Consider the following 15,075-nt stretch of genomic DNA (forward strand, 5'->3'; position numbering starts at 1 on the left):
AGGGTTTGGCTGTGTGACTCTGCAGTATCTCCCATTAAAGTGGGAAGTACATATTTCCTTGCTCCATTGATGTTGGGTGTGGCCATGTGACTTGATATGGTCAACAGAAGGTTGGTGAGTGTGATGTGAGCAGAGATTTTAAATGTGCTTGTGTCTCATCTTATTCCATTTGTCATCAAAAATATGCTTTTGATACCCAAAGAGAAGGGGAAGTCACAAGGATGTTCCTGAACCCAAATCACAGCCTGAATCTAAGCCCAACTGAGCCCAGCTAAGATAATCTGAAACAGCCACACTGAGCAAACCCATATACAAGGAAACTAAATGCTTAGTTTTGTAAGCCACTGAGATTCTGAGGTTGTTTGGCTAGAAGGGAAAACTGACTAATGCAGAGAAGGAGGGATTAGGGTGAGAGTTGCAGCAGTCTCATGACTGGTTCCCCTGTTTCTGCTTTTGCTCCTAAATCCGATTTTCCATGAGCAGCTAGAGTGAGCGTTTCAAAACCCACGTTAATCAAGTCATTCTTTGCTCCAAAACCCCTTGGTGGCTCCCACCTCACTCAGAGTAAAAGTCAAGTGCTTATGATGAGCCGTACATCCCTACCTGATCTGTCCACCTCCCCATCCCTTTACCTCTCAGAATTCACCTCCTAGCCCTCTCTTACTTTCTCACTCTGCTCCAGCCATGTGGCTTTCCTGCTACTCCTGGAGCACATTAGTGTGCACCTCCTTTGACCTCTTCCTTTCTTCTTCCCAAAAACACATCTAATAGCTGACATCTTTACTTCCTTCAGATCTCTCTTCAAATATCCCTTCCTCTAGGAGATCTTCCTTGACCATCCCATTAAAATTGCAACTCCATCCCTGAGCTCTCTCACTCCCCTGCTTAATTTTTTCAAAGCAATGATCTGACCTATTATACATTTTACTTGCTGTGTTTGTGTCCATGGTCTCCCACTAGAATGCAAGTTCCATGTGGGGAAAACCTTTTTTCTATTCCTACTATATCCCCAGAACTAAGAATAGTGCCTGGCACATGAGCTAATAAACATTTGTTAAATAAATGAATCAAAGAAATATCCAGGCTTCTAGTCTAGAACAATGAGCATAATGGTGATGGCTTTGACAGGCTCAGGAGCTTAGAAGGAGAAAGAGATGTGGAAGAAAGTAAGAGTGGCCAAACGAAGCTACCAAGATGGCAAGTAATGGGTCAAGTTCAAGGAGACAGTGGGCATCATCCACTTGGTGGTGAGAGCTAAGCCATGAGCATTGGGAGAGTCTGTCACTTACTACCCAGAGCAATTGACTAAACTCACCAAGTCTCAGTCTTCTCATCTGTGAAATGGAAAGAATACAAACACCTTCTTCCCAAGGGAGTTGTGAGAATTAATTGAGATCATGTAAGTGGCTCTGTATTCTGCCTGATATAAAATAAGTGTTCAATATCTGGTTCCAAGTGAGTTGGCAACACCCTCTGAATGGCAAGCCCATCAAGGGGGAAAGAAGATGGTGCATGCAGAGTTTGCTGTAAGGCAGCAGGCAGCAGAAGTCAGGGCTCAGGGGAAAGCACTGTGTGAGGCAGTAATTGTTACAGCTCCCACAAGGGCCTTAAAGGGGAACTGGGATGTGGAAAGAGAAAAGAGGTAGAGGAAAACCCAGGAACCATAGTGAGGAGGTGAGAACAACCAAGGTTTGTCTGGGAAACTTGGGAGGGGGCTGGCATGACTGGGAGGGCCCTCTGGAGAGGCAAAGTTCTCGAAGGGGAGGTGGGGCAAATCTGTGTGTGAAAAATTGGGTAGAGGGAATGGTGGTGGTGTAAGTGGGTGAAGTTCTTTAATACAGTATCCTGAAGCTGGGTATTACCCAACATTTTTAAAAATTATACTTTAAGTTCTGGGATACATGTGCAGAACGTGCAGGTTTGTTACATAGGTCTACACATGTCATGGTGGTTTGCTGCATCCATCCCCTCGTCATCTACATTAGGTATTACCCAACATTTAACAGGGAATCCCTAATTGTCTTAAAGAGTAAAATGAATGGGATATGCTGCTCTGAAACAAATCCAATGTGACATCTTCCATGGATATCCCACAGGCATGTTCACCATGGACACTGTCATCTCCTTCCATCCCCAACCTGGTCCCCAACTCAGGAAATGGCTCCCTGCCCAGACTTCCCTCCTTTTCACTTGACACTCATGATGTGCAACCAATTGCTATATGCTATGAGGTATGCCTGTTTAAATATGTGTCCAAACAATCCCCTTCTCCTAACTGCATGGATGTTCCCCTGGTTCAGGCTGCCACCCTCTCTCTGAATTATTGAAAGGGGTTCCCACTGGCCTCCTTGTCTGCAGTCTTGCTCCTCACGCTTCCACTTAAGCCTTAAATCCACCTGTATTACAGAGAGAATGATCTCCTTATAATAAAAATTTAATTATGTTGTTTTCCTGCTGGAAATCCTTCAGTAGCTCCCCATTACCCTCAGGAAATCATCAAAATGTTTTAATCCCACCTGCAAAGCTTTCTGTCATCTGTCCTCTGCCCCCCAGCCATGATGAACTTGCTTTCATTTATAACTTGCACTCTCTCACCTCTGGGCCTTTGCTGATGTTGTTCCCTCTATCTGTAAAACTTTTCCCTTCTCCTCTACTTTATTAACTCCAATTCAGCATCCACGTCTCAGCTGATAGGGTATCTCTTCTAGGAAGTCTGTCTGATCCTCCTGTCTACTCCCAGAGTCCTCTGTCATTATTTTATTATACTGTAATTTTCTATTTATTTGTTTCTTTCATCACAGAGGGAGTGAAGGGTAGCAAACACTTTCTGTAATGAGCCACAGTAATTACTTTAAGCTTCGTAGGCTCCATGGTGTCTGTCAACACTACTCAATTCTGCTGATGGAGCGCAAAAGCAACCATAAACAATACATTAATAAATGAGTGTGGCTGAGTTCCAATAAAACTTTATTTATACAAACAGACAGTGGGCCAAATTTGGCCCATGGCTGCAGCTTGCCATCCCCTGCTCTAGATCATCACCATCTCCCTGGGCCTGTCAGAATATTTTGCACATCAAAGAAGCTCCTAAAGATTTCCTGAATAAAGAAGGAAAGATTGAATACATATCTTAATAAATAAATGATAAATTTCAAAGGCCAAGCTAACCTTGTTTGAAAAATGTCTTTCCTAGAATCAAATTCATATTTTAGGAACAATCTTTTCTTGTTTCCTCCTGTCTAAAGCCCTTCGTCATCATATTTATTGAGTACCACTCTTTTAAGCACTTTACAGTGATTAATCTATTTCATGCTCAAAATAACCCCATGATAGTTCAAGCCTATTATGAGAGTTCATGCCTATTATTATCCCTAATTTACATAGGTAGAAATCTTGGAGGGGTTTCGTAAAGACAGGGCTATGCCTTGCCCTTGGCCAATTTCTCTTTTACTAGAAACCCTTGCTCAGTGCCTAGAATCCAGCTCCTGTGCTGGGCTCCTTCTGCCCAAGTTGTCATGACTGGCCTGAATCCATGCCTCCCACCTGCCCTCTTCAGCTCACACACAGTACCACCGCCCTTGGGTCGGATGGCTAGTGTGGATCACTTGATCACCTAACTCTCTAAATCCCTTATCCACCATCTCCAGGTCTGACACTGCTTTCCTGTGTCCAATGGATTCATCTCTGCTCTGGGCTCACTGACCCTTTGAGCTCCATTCTATCCTTTTTCACTTCTCTCACTATTTTCCTGCCCTTCAAGGAAGTTCTAATGCCCGCCTGACATGTTTCAAAGATTAATGCACAATGGATTAAATCTAGAACTTGAAAAGTAGGAGAAAAATCCAAGAGATGAGAAAGGCTCCAATAGAAGCAGTAGCAAGCTCAGCGGTCTTCCTACAGAGATTCCGCCAATTACCAAAAACACTTTCTTTGGCTGAAAAGCTCACCATTGAATCAGACTTGGGGAAGAACGTGCTGTAATGTTAAACCCCAAAGGGCCGCTCTTTGCTCTGAGCCCTGATTTCATCTGTAATTCCTCGATGGTTATCTGAAGTATGCTACCTGTGAGGATGTGAGGGCTCCCAACAAAAGCAGATCCCTCACTGAGAAGCTGGAGGCAGCACTTTCAGCCTGAGTTTGTCTTTTCTCCCTTTTCTGGACCTGGGTCTTTATTTGTCTGTCATCCAAAATTCAGCAGCCTGCAGCAGCGCTGGTTTGAAACTGACTTATGAGCCGACAGGTATTGCTACGGGGAGATGCAAGGCTCGGGTGTTAATTGCTCATTAGCCATCTCTGTGTGCTGTTCCTCAGTTAAAAGACAAGAGCAAAAGAACGTCAGCCACTGATACCTGGGGGTCCAGCTACTGACACACATGGAAACCATCCGGGGAGACCTCAGGTTCAATCCGCAGCTTGGCCACATATTTATTTCTCACTAAAATAACATCTGGCTTTCATTTTTTGGTGACAACTCGTTTGGATAAGACCTTGAGTAGGTTAAAAAAAAATTAGACTTTCTACCCTTCCCCCAGCCTTGGAGAGGTAAACTTTACATTCTTTTGTAAGCCAAGGGTGTGAATAAAAAATTGGTGTGAGGACAGCAAGCAGGGTGTAAACAAGGAGTTATTTGTTTCTTCTTATTAAAAGACAATGACTCTCTGAAGAATTCACACACTCCCCACTTGTAAGCAGGGCAGAGTTCCTGGTGAGAATATACAGCAAATTATGTGTAGGTCCCAGGAGCTCACAGCTGAAGTACTTGGCAATCCTAGGGCTCGACTTTGCGGTCGAGGGATTGGGACCCCAGTGTCGGATGACTGGGTTTGGGAAGCATGTTTAAATTTTGTAGTAATCCAGGAGAACATGACACCATTGCCACAAACACTCTACAGGTCTGATGAAGAGCTGGTGGCCCTGATCCAGCCTAGGGTTTCTGGGGGGCCCTTGGTACAACACAAGTTCCAAGAAGTCAGGGGCATTTATCCCTGAGTTCTTCACTGCGTTCTCAACACCAATGTCTGCTGCAATAGGAAACAAACCAGTGACTGCTGAACCAATGAGCCTAAGAATACAACACACAGGCTGCTTTGTGATTCTAATCCTCACCTGTGGCCACACCTCTTCCAAAGTATACCCACAATTCTGAGAGGTGGGAGGTCATTAGCCATGTGGTCAAAAGGATCGTTGAGATAAATGGACAACATTCCTCACCGGATGAAACACACAGAACAGAGATGGAATGGCAGCTGCTGTTTCCCGGCTGTCCGGCTAGGGCATTTCTGGTGAAGAAATGGTTGAGGTTGCATAGAAAGCAAGACCTCTCACAGAAAGAGAGGCTTTTTTTGTCTCACATATAAACTTAAAATTTAATTCAGCGCCTAACATGTGCAGAGCATGTTGCAAAATGCTTGGGAGGTCTCAGAGGAGTGAAGGAAGAAGAGGGTATCTGTTCTTGGACTTTCTTGAAGATATTTTCATAGGCCATGCTCTTTTCTACCAAGGACTATTTGTACCAGCTGCTTGCTTACTGTATGTCCTTCAAATGTCCCCATATTTTTTTGAGTCACTTCAGATCTTTGCTTAATCATCATCATCTCAGGAAAGCCACATGGCATTACCTTCGCCATGAATTGGTAAGTGGATGGCTGCCAGGCAATTGTGCATGATGTCACACCTTAGACTCAGCAAAACAAACTAGATAACAAAGCCAGCCCAGGCTATGTGGCTTCCTAGTTGAGAGCCTCGTGACTCATAGCATGGGCCAGAGACCAGCCCCATCAGCATCTTCTGGAGTTTGTGAGAAATGCAGCACCTCAGGCCATGCCCCAGACCTGCTGAATCTGACTCTGCCTATCAATCACAACCACACCTCCAGGTGACTGGTGGGAATATTAAGAAATTGAGAGTTTAGAGCTCTGCATCTAGATTGACTAAATTCTGGTTCTGTACTCACTAGATCTGTGGTCTTAGGTAAGTAATTTAACATCCCTAAAACTCCATTTCTTCATCTAGGTAAAAGGGGAAACTTACAGAGCTAACTCACTGGGTAGTTCTGAGTCTTAAGATTGTGCAAATAGACTTGGTTAACACAGAGCCTGCAGCTGCTAATTGCTGAATGCTAGCAATGGTTATTAAAAACAGCATTCAAGGCGGAATGCAGAATGCTGGTCCAACGGACCACTCTTTAGGTAATGAGATGTTCAAAAGGGATACAATTGGTAAAATTAAGATGAGGCTGCCACCACCCCAGCCACGGTCTCTGGCTGCACTGATTTATCACTGAAATGTTGGGAGGCTCCAGTCCTGCAAGAGTACGTGAACCAGATCTGGCCCATCCTCTTAGACTTACAGTTCAAGACAGACAAGATTAGGCCCAGAGCCAATGTAAACAATGGAATGGGCCTTGAATCCCTCTCCTGATTAGATCAGCAAACACACCAGGGCTGCTGCCTTAGGACACATTCCCCCAGGACACAGGTAGATATGAAGGGCTCTAACCCTGCCCAGGGGTGGTTTACGATCAGAAGAAAAAGAAAGACCACTGGAGAGGACTGATCCACTTCCAGCACAGACCACAGCCTCTGCTGACAGGCAGGATAAGGTTCCAGTGTAACAGCAGCAACTCCTAACCTTCCTCAAGTGCATACTGTCCATGCTATAAGTACATTGTAAGTTTTAATTAATTTAATCCCCTCAACATGCCTGTGAGGTGCAGATCATTATTAATCTCACCGTACAGATAATAAAACTGAAGTCACTTGTCATACAACTCATCACACTATTGGTGAGTGGCTGAACTAGGACTTTTGTCTGGTGCAGAATGTACCTCTCACCTCATCTGTGCCTTAATCAACCAATACCCACCTGCTATGTCTCCATCCTGTTTGGATGGGGAGATAGCTGAGCTGCCCAGGGGTGGGCCCTGCTGAGGAATATAGCAAGGGGCTCCCCCCACAGACCCAGAGATGCGAGACCCTGCCAGAGGGAGGGCTTCTCGTCTTACTCAGCCTCAGCTAGAAGCCAGTGGTGACACATTCCGGGATGCCTATTCTTATCCTGAGATACAGCCACATGGAAATTCAAAAGATGAAATTGCAAAAGCAGTTTATCACCCAAGTATAAAGACAGGCATCTGTCAACAAAGGAACATGTTAACAGCTGAGTGTTCCTTGAGTGGCTTTTCCTTCATTGCTCTCAAAGCCTTTTGAGACCTCGAAAAGTCTCCAGTGGCCAAGACTTGATGTTCTGTGTGAGAGAGACAGATGCAAAATCAGATATGGATACTCTGATTCCCTGCTACATGCCAGCGTCTTCAGTTCACATCTGCTCACTCACACACCAGGCAGCCAATCCCAATGATGGGGATCCTGTCTCAGTCCCCACTTCTGCAGCAGTGTCTCCTGGCTCCCCTCTCCTTGGACCCAGCACCACACTCATTCTTGCAAGCCATCCCACTCATGGCTTTCCCATTCAGCCGTTGCCCTGTCCTTGGGACCCCTCATTGCTCTGGACACCACAGTACCCTGTGTAGACACTGGCCCCATGGGGTATCCCCAGGCAGAGAGAAGATACTAAAATCAACTCACTTGCAAACAGGCCCTCTTCCTCACAAACTGGCAGATGGATCCTAACCAAACGCAAAAAAAAAAAAAAAAAAAAAAGAGAGAGAAAATTCTTAAATTTGGAGGTTTAAAAAAATCAGTATAAGGAATAATTCTCAAATGGTTAAAAATCTTGAATCCACAGCAGGCCTTTGGGGATGTGTATTATTATTATTATTATTATTTTTTTTTTTTTTTTGGCAAGGAGACCTCCTGGGTTTCTTTAACCATGCCAAATAAATGATTATCTTCTCCATCTATGGATAAGGCTAGCTCTGATTGGTATATGACATCACACACATGTATATTCTATGTCTTTCATAAGCTTGTATAAGAGTAATTTCTGGAAGCATACAAAAGACAGAAGACAATAGCTACATTTGGAAAGGGGAACCAGAAATTGGGTAAAGCAGGAATATTTATCTTTTATATTATCTTCTAATCCTTGATAGTTTTGCACCATGAATATGTAATACCTTCTACTTTCTATATCAAAAGTAGTCAATAGTAACAATAAAAATACACGAACTTGCTGAAAGAAATATGGTCATCTCACATGCCCGCTCCAAACTGGTTCATCAAACCAACCCTACTTCCAAAGCTTGGTGCGGGTATCAGCCAACAAGAGACAGTGCCCTTCAGGCCACTGGATCTATACTATCCTTCTAGGCTCAGGTTCTCCCTTTCTATACCAGCCCCTTCTGGCATCTGACCCTTCACTTGGCTCCTATTTCCAGCTCTCACTCTTTGTGTTAATCAGCTGATCTGGCTTCTTGAGACAAAGCGCTTTGCCGCATGATGTGCCCTCAGGCTTTTTTTGTATTTTAGGTTTTGGGGTACAAGTGAAGAACATGCAAGATTGTTGCATAGGTACACACATGGCAGTGTGATTTGTTGCCTTCCTCCCCTTCACCTATAGCTGGCATTTCTCCCCATGCTAACTCTCCCCACCTCCCCATCCCCCGTCCCTCCCCCATTTCCCCCCAACAGACCAGGCTTTTTCTTAGGATGGGATGCTTCTGAGATCCCTAAACCAGAGGAGCCCACCAGTCACTGCGAGGGCTCAAGATTCCAGAACCCACTTTCTCTATCAGGCAAATCTGCCTTTGTGCTAGTTTCTGATTTCTTTGTATAATCAAACTTAAGCTCTTTTAGAACTCAAAGTGCAAAAGAAAACCTACACATTGAGGTTTGAAAATCCTGGCTCACGCCAACAGAAGCAAATCTCATGATTCGATTAAAGCAAATATGGCTCAGAAAATTCATGCTTCCTCTGAATCTCAGGCTGTTTTGTTTATGCACTGTTTCTTCCCATTCAACAGGCTGTCGTTATGTGAGCACCAATACACTGGGCGGAATCGTGGACTGATGTATCAGTGTTGAGGGCTACCAGAATTAGAACATAAAGACCACTTAACTCAGAACAAAATCAGGGAGGCCACAGATTAGTCACCAGAGAGACGCCAAGACAGTGTTAGTCTACTCAGTGCACTCAAAGGTACTGCACATCTGAATGGGTGCCAGGCTTCCCCAGGGGCGCAGGATGGGATTTATTCACTGCTTCTGTTGCATGGGTGGGTGGTCACTAGCCCAGCTCCTCTCGGGCAGCGTGTGGCATGCCTCCAGACATCTTTCACCCTCCATTCCTCCTCTGGCCTATGCCCCCAACCCCATCCATTAGTTCCTAGTGCTGTGTCTACCTTTCACCATGTGTCTGGTAGCCCTCTTCCAATGCCAGTGCACAGAGTGGGATGTGCACACTTCACTGGGAAGCTCATTGCCTCCCACTACGTCTCTGCCTCATCCAGACAGTCAAGGTTGTAGAGATTGCTTTATATCTTAATGATGCTGTGGTATGGACACCGGGAAATACATAGGATGTGCAGGACAACGATTTCATTAAAAGTCCATTATGGCTTGGCTGTGTGGTGAGCCATGCAAGTTAATGACCAGGTGTTGTCAAATACTCAGAAGCCCTTGGCTTACCTCCTTGAATACTTAACTGACTTGGGTCCTTGGGGGATGTGTGTTTAAGTACCCCTAGGATGGCAGCTTTTGAGATTTTTCATCATTCACGTAGTACTTTGTAAGCTTTTCTATGTATTATCTGTTTCTGTAAATCAATTCACCTGTTTCATTTTTACTTAAATGTCTGCTGTACCCTTGTCCTAAGCAAAAATATTCACAAAGGTCATGCATTTGAAAAGCTATGTATCTAACATACATCACCAAAAAAAAAATCCATGAAAATATTACTCCAGCTACACCTTGGAGCACATAGAATAAAAATAATGACTCAGAAGTCAATAGACTCCATTGTGTCTTTTTATTTCCCACCATTGTTATTGAAGAATCATACACACAGTACATGCTCAATGTCAATTTGGTGGTTATTGATTTGATCTCAGGTGTCAATTACCAAGTGACAATTACTTGTCAGGGTTGTGATAAAAGAAAAAAAGATAGTCCATGAACTAAGCAAATTATTTCCCTGATTTCTAGGCCTTGAGACTTGGAAGCTACTGAAAAAATGTCTTAGCCCCAAACTTCTTGGTTCAAATAGAAGGGTCTAAGGAAACTGACAAAGCTATGCCCTAACTTACTCTTAGCAAAACAACAACGCACTCAGGAAAGCTTAGCCTGCAAAACATAATGCAGAATTTTTGCTTTAAGTGTCCTTAGGAGGAGTCTCCAGATACAGTCCTTGCATGCAGAGTTGGTATATGCATGGCTATCACACGAATGCAGGTTAGCACTTCAGCCATGGTCACCCGGACAGAAGCATCAGGAGCCACGGTGAAATCTCCCTAGCCCACCGTTGACCAAAGTTGGTTGTTAACCAAAATGGCTGAGGCATGGGAGTTCACTCAACAAGGAGACAGATGGTCAAAACCAAACGGGAAAGTCTGCTTGTCACCGGAGAAACTAGATGCTACATGGAAAATTCCACGCCACAGTTCAAAGGGGCATTGTGACCTAATAAATTTAGCTGCATGGGTTATTAAAGGCAACTGTAAATTCAGCCTGGATTTTTTTTCCAGTGCTTTTCCCACAGCTGAAACACATGTTAAACCAGAAAGAATTCCCAGGGAAGCCCGGTGCCTGTTTTGATAGCATCTGACACACCATGTGCCAGTATGAGAAATGCCTCTGTAAATGACTTGTTGCCAAAACCGAGACCCCGGGACACCAGCCTAGCATCTCTGCAGAAAGCCATGGAGTGGGGATGCTATGACCTCTAGGGTAAAGAGCCAGTGACTGAATCTGCAGTCTGCAGCCAGCCAGAATTGGGGACCTTTCCTTTTGTTGGCTGGTTCTAACACCTAATCTCACCACGGAACCTCTGTTAGAGAGTGAATAATTCATGTGCTCTTCCTCTATGGGGTTTAGCAGCGTAGGTGTCCTGCCAAGTCAAACAAAAGTGATAGAGACGTGCAGTTAGGGATTAGTGCAAATCAGGACTCCTACCTGATGGGATTTAACTCTGTTCAGGACTCTAAACTGCAACCTGAGTGATCTCAGGGTCAGAAAACCAAGTGCAAAGGCAGGGCTCAGGCTCGAGTAAGCATCACATTGGAGTCATATACATAGTCTGTCTTTTATTTCTCCTTGGGCTTTTTAGGAGAGACCTCTGGAGATAAAAAAGATTTTGAAATTCCAAAAATGATGTACAAAATGGGTTCTTGTCAAATAAATCAACCAAGAAAAACAAAACCAGCAAAGAGATTGCTTTTTTTTTTCCAAGGGCTGACTCAGAGATCTGTTTCTGTAGGAATGCCTGTGAATCTGTCTTCCGGACCATCTGCAGGAATATCATGGAGGGAAAGGAGGAGGCTGCAGGGAATGGGGAGAGCTGAGAAATGGGTCCTTCACCTTTGTTTCTGCCTCTAGAGGCTGTGTACAAGGTACACGGACGAAAACAGGCTTTCAACACTGTAATCACACCTCGGTCTTTTACTAAGCAGTCTTAAGAAGATACATTGAATTAGAAAATGGCAAGATCATTAGCCCTGAAGGTAAAGACAGCTGCTTTCAAATCTCGTCTCCACTTCTCACAGCAATGAGACTTTGGTCTCATTTAAGCTCACTGGGGGTCCTCCCTCTCTCTCTCTCTCTCTTTAACTGGTAGAATGGGGTGATAACATGCACTCCATAGAGTAAAGGCAAGAATTAAAACAGGAAATATGTGTTTGTCAGGCATACAACAGGATATCACTACAGAAATTAGATGGCACATAGAAAATTACTATGCTAGATCACCCAGCTTACCAAAATACTGTATTTATTTCACCTGGCTCCAAATGGCTTGCACATTTTTAATCTTTATTTATTTATATTTATTTATTTTTTTTTTGAGACAAAGTCTTGCTCTGTTGCTCAGGCTGGAGTGCAGTGGCACAATCACAGCTCACTGCAGCCTCAACCTTCTGGGCTCAAGTGACCCTCCCACCTCAGCTTTCCAAAAACTGAGACTACAAGTGTGCATGACCATGGGTGGCTAACTTTTTGTATTTTTGTAGAGATGGGGTCTCACCACGTGCTCCACACTGGTCTTGAACTCCTGAGCTCAAGCGCCCTTGCCACCTTAGCCTCCCAAAGTGTTGGGATTACAGGCATGAGCCACTCTACTCAGGCACATTTTTAAAAGTATTATTATTCTTTTTTTTTTTGAGACAGAGTCTCACTCTGTTGCCCAGCCTGGAGTGCAGTGGTGCAATCTTGGCTCACTGAACCCTCTGCTTCCAGAATTCAAGAGATTCTCATGTCTCATCCTTCCGATTAGCTGGGACTACAGGTGCCAGCCACCACACCCAGCTAATTTTTGTATTTTTAGTAGACACGGGGTTTCACCCTATTGGCCAGGCTGGTCTCAAAATCCTAGCCTCAAGTGATCCACCTATCTCGACCTCCCAAAGTGCTGGGATTACAGCCTAAGCCCTTGCACTTTGCCCATTTTTTAAATTAAATGCACACTTTAAAATACATAACACTTAAAATCTATATGTTTTATTTTATATAAATTATATCATAACAAAAAAGCATTTGCTACTAATAAGGATGCTCAAAGTAATATGCTGCTAGGCATTCAGCCAACGTTTTCTAAGCACCCACTATGTGACAAGTCTTGTATCACAAAGCTGGGGAGAGGCCAAGGCTGTAAAAGGCAGGTCCCTCACTGGGACAGAGGCGTGGCTGAAGTCGTTCTAGGTGCTTACCATTCCCACTGCAGGTGGATGGGAAGAGAGCAGGCTGAGGAATAACCCAGCAAAGTCTCTCTACCTGGAGATGTAAAGATGATGGCAGGGGCAGCACAGGGCTCCCAGGTCTGGCTGCCCCTCTCTCAGTGCTGTAATTGGGATTCCAAAGCAGTATGCTGTGCAGTCTCACAGCAAACATCGCCAAGTGCGGGTTCCGACCAAGCATGATGCTAGGTGCCAGTGATACTGTGCTTAGCACAAATACGCAGTTTCCATCTCAGAGGCCTTATGATCTAAGGAGGGAGAGAGAGGCCAAGCCAACATCACTAACGAAGGCCCCGTAAGAATGTGTGAGACAGGAGTGGGGCCACACTCGAGGGGCAGGAAAGGCTTCCCCACGAAGTGACTGTTCTGAGCCAACAGAAGAATAGCAGTTACCACAGAGGGGAAGATGGGGGGTGGGGGGTGACTTCCCAGTAGAGGGAAAAGCAGAGGTGATGCTAGAGAGGGAGGCAGGGTCCAGGTCCCACTGAGCCCTGAGCAACATGGCAGGGAACCAAAGCTTGGTTTCTAAGAGCCAAGGGAAGCTGAGGAAGGGTGCTAAGCGCAGGCTGTGTTTGGGAAGCTCACTCTGGCCGCTCTAGTGTAGAGTACACTGTCTGTGGGGCCAGAGTGGAAGCAGACAGGTAAGAGAGGTGGTCTGAAGCTTTTTTTTTTTTTTTTTTTTTTTTTTTTTTTTTAAGCAAGAGAGGATAATGGTGTGGATGAAGTCAGCACTGTGGATAAGGAGTCAAGGGGAGAGGGAGAGGCCGAAGTAGAAGGCAGCTCCCCCATCTCTCCCCTTCACATCCTGCTCCATTCTTTGCCAGCCCCTGGGTGTAACGATACAGATGTGGAATCCCCATCCTTCTGCCCACTAACCACTTAAAGCTGGGCAGCAGGTGCTCTGGAGACACAGAGCTGGAGAGAAACCAGAGCTCTCAGGAAGCTGGGGAGAGGATTAGGGGCAAAGCCGAATGGCTGGGCTTCTGGGCTGGAGATACTTCTACTGAGACATACCTTTGGGAGGCCAGATGGACTCCTCCATGGCCCCTTTTCTTTCCCTGACCCTTCCCACTTCTGGGATGGAAAAGAAAGTGGCCTGATCACCACTACCCCCCTGCCCAGTCCAGTCACAAAGCCAGAGTCCCTGAAGACCTAGAACACACTAACAAGGGGCCCAAGCTTTGGTCCCAGGTAGCAATCTCTGATCTGCAGGACTGAAAACAAATTAGGTGCCTTCACTGACACTGTTTCCTCATATGTCCAATGCTGATAATAGTCTCCACCTTGCCAGATAGCTCAGAGAATGAAATCACAGTAGACACAAAACACCAAGCATAGTGGAAGACACAGAGTAGGTGTTTAATAAATGTCAGCATTATTCACGCATTCTAGGGGCAAGGTTAAAGCCAGAATCAAAACACCCAACCTATCTTATCCTCAGTCCTTTCTCTCATTCTGTCTTTATCTATAGAGGTAGTAGCAATGGGTCTCAGGATACTCAAAGACTAGGTGAGATTCACTTTCATTTTCTTGCTAAACTTCTGGCCTAGATTCACTTATACATTTTACCATTTGGGACACTGGGGTGGGGGCGTATTTTAATATCTGCAGCAAAGGGGATGCCTCAATGAGATATATACTAAGGCTACACTGACAGTGACTTTGTCTGCATACTCAACGCCCCTCAACCCTGCCTCTTTCAGTTCTATCACTAAAGCCCCCACCCTGTGTATGTGTGTGTGGGGGGCTACTAGCACGGAAAAGGGGTGGGTTCCAGGCAACTGCAGGTCTACAAGATAATGGCTAAGTGAAAGGTGTGGAAGCCACAGAGGAGACAGGGCCACCCCTAGCGGGCACTGGCATATAGAGGAATGGGAAGCACAGACTTGAGCATTCATGAGTTAGGGAACAGCTGAACAGTCCATATTCTAATTTACGTTTGCTTACATTCTTGGACGAGATGTTATATACTAAATTATGCCACTTAAATTTGATAATCAGGATGATGATGTTAATGGTTATGCATATTATGGGTACTTACTTTGTGTCAGGCACTTTGCTAGATGTTTTACATGCCTCTTTATCTTTATCTTAATTAGTGTTTATCTTAACTAGTCCTCTCAACAACTCAGGGGTAGGTATTAGGTTGGTGCAAAAGTGTGCGGTTTTGTAATTATTATTATTACTGTTTTTTTGGGGGGGGCGTCTTAATCTGTCACTCAGGCTGGAGT

The 15,075-nt window shown here is 44.8% G+C and overlaps 1 protein-coding gene across 1 annotated transcript in view; it reads right to left on the bottom strand.

The window, feature by feature from the left end:
- Positions 1–5,664, bottom strand: part of SLIT3 (slit guidance ligand 3) — a 544,627-nt gene extending 538,963 nt beyond the window's left edge. Inside the window, exons 1-2 of the mRNA XM_017534462.2 lie at positions 5,619–5,664; positions 4,952–5,021 (exon numbers count right to left, since the gene is read on the bottom strand). Coding sequence (XP_017389951.2) covers positions 4,952–5,021; positions 5,619–5,664 — 116 coding nt within the window. The remainder of the gene's footprint in view (positions 1–4,951; positions 5,022–5,618) is intronic.
- Positions 5,665–15,075: the final 9,411 nt, after the last annotated feature.

Source organism: Cebus imitator, unplaced genomic scaffold, assembly GCF_001604975.1.
Source record: "Cebus imitator isolate Cc_AM_T3 unplaced genomic scaffold, Cebus_imitator-1.0 Scaffold86, whole genome shotgun sequence".
Lineage (NCBI taxonomy): Eukaryota > Metazoa > Chordata > Mammalia > Primates > Cebidae > Cebus > Cebus imitator.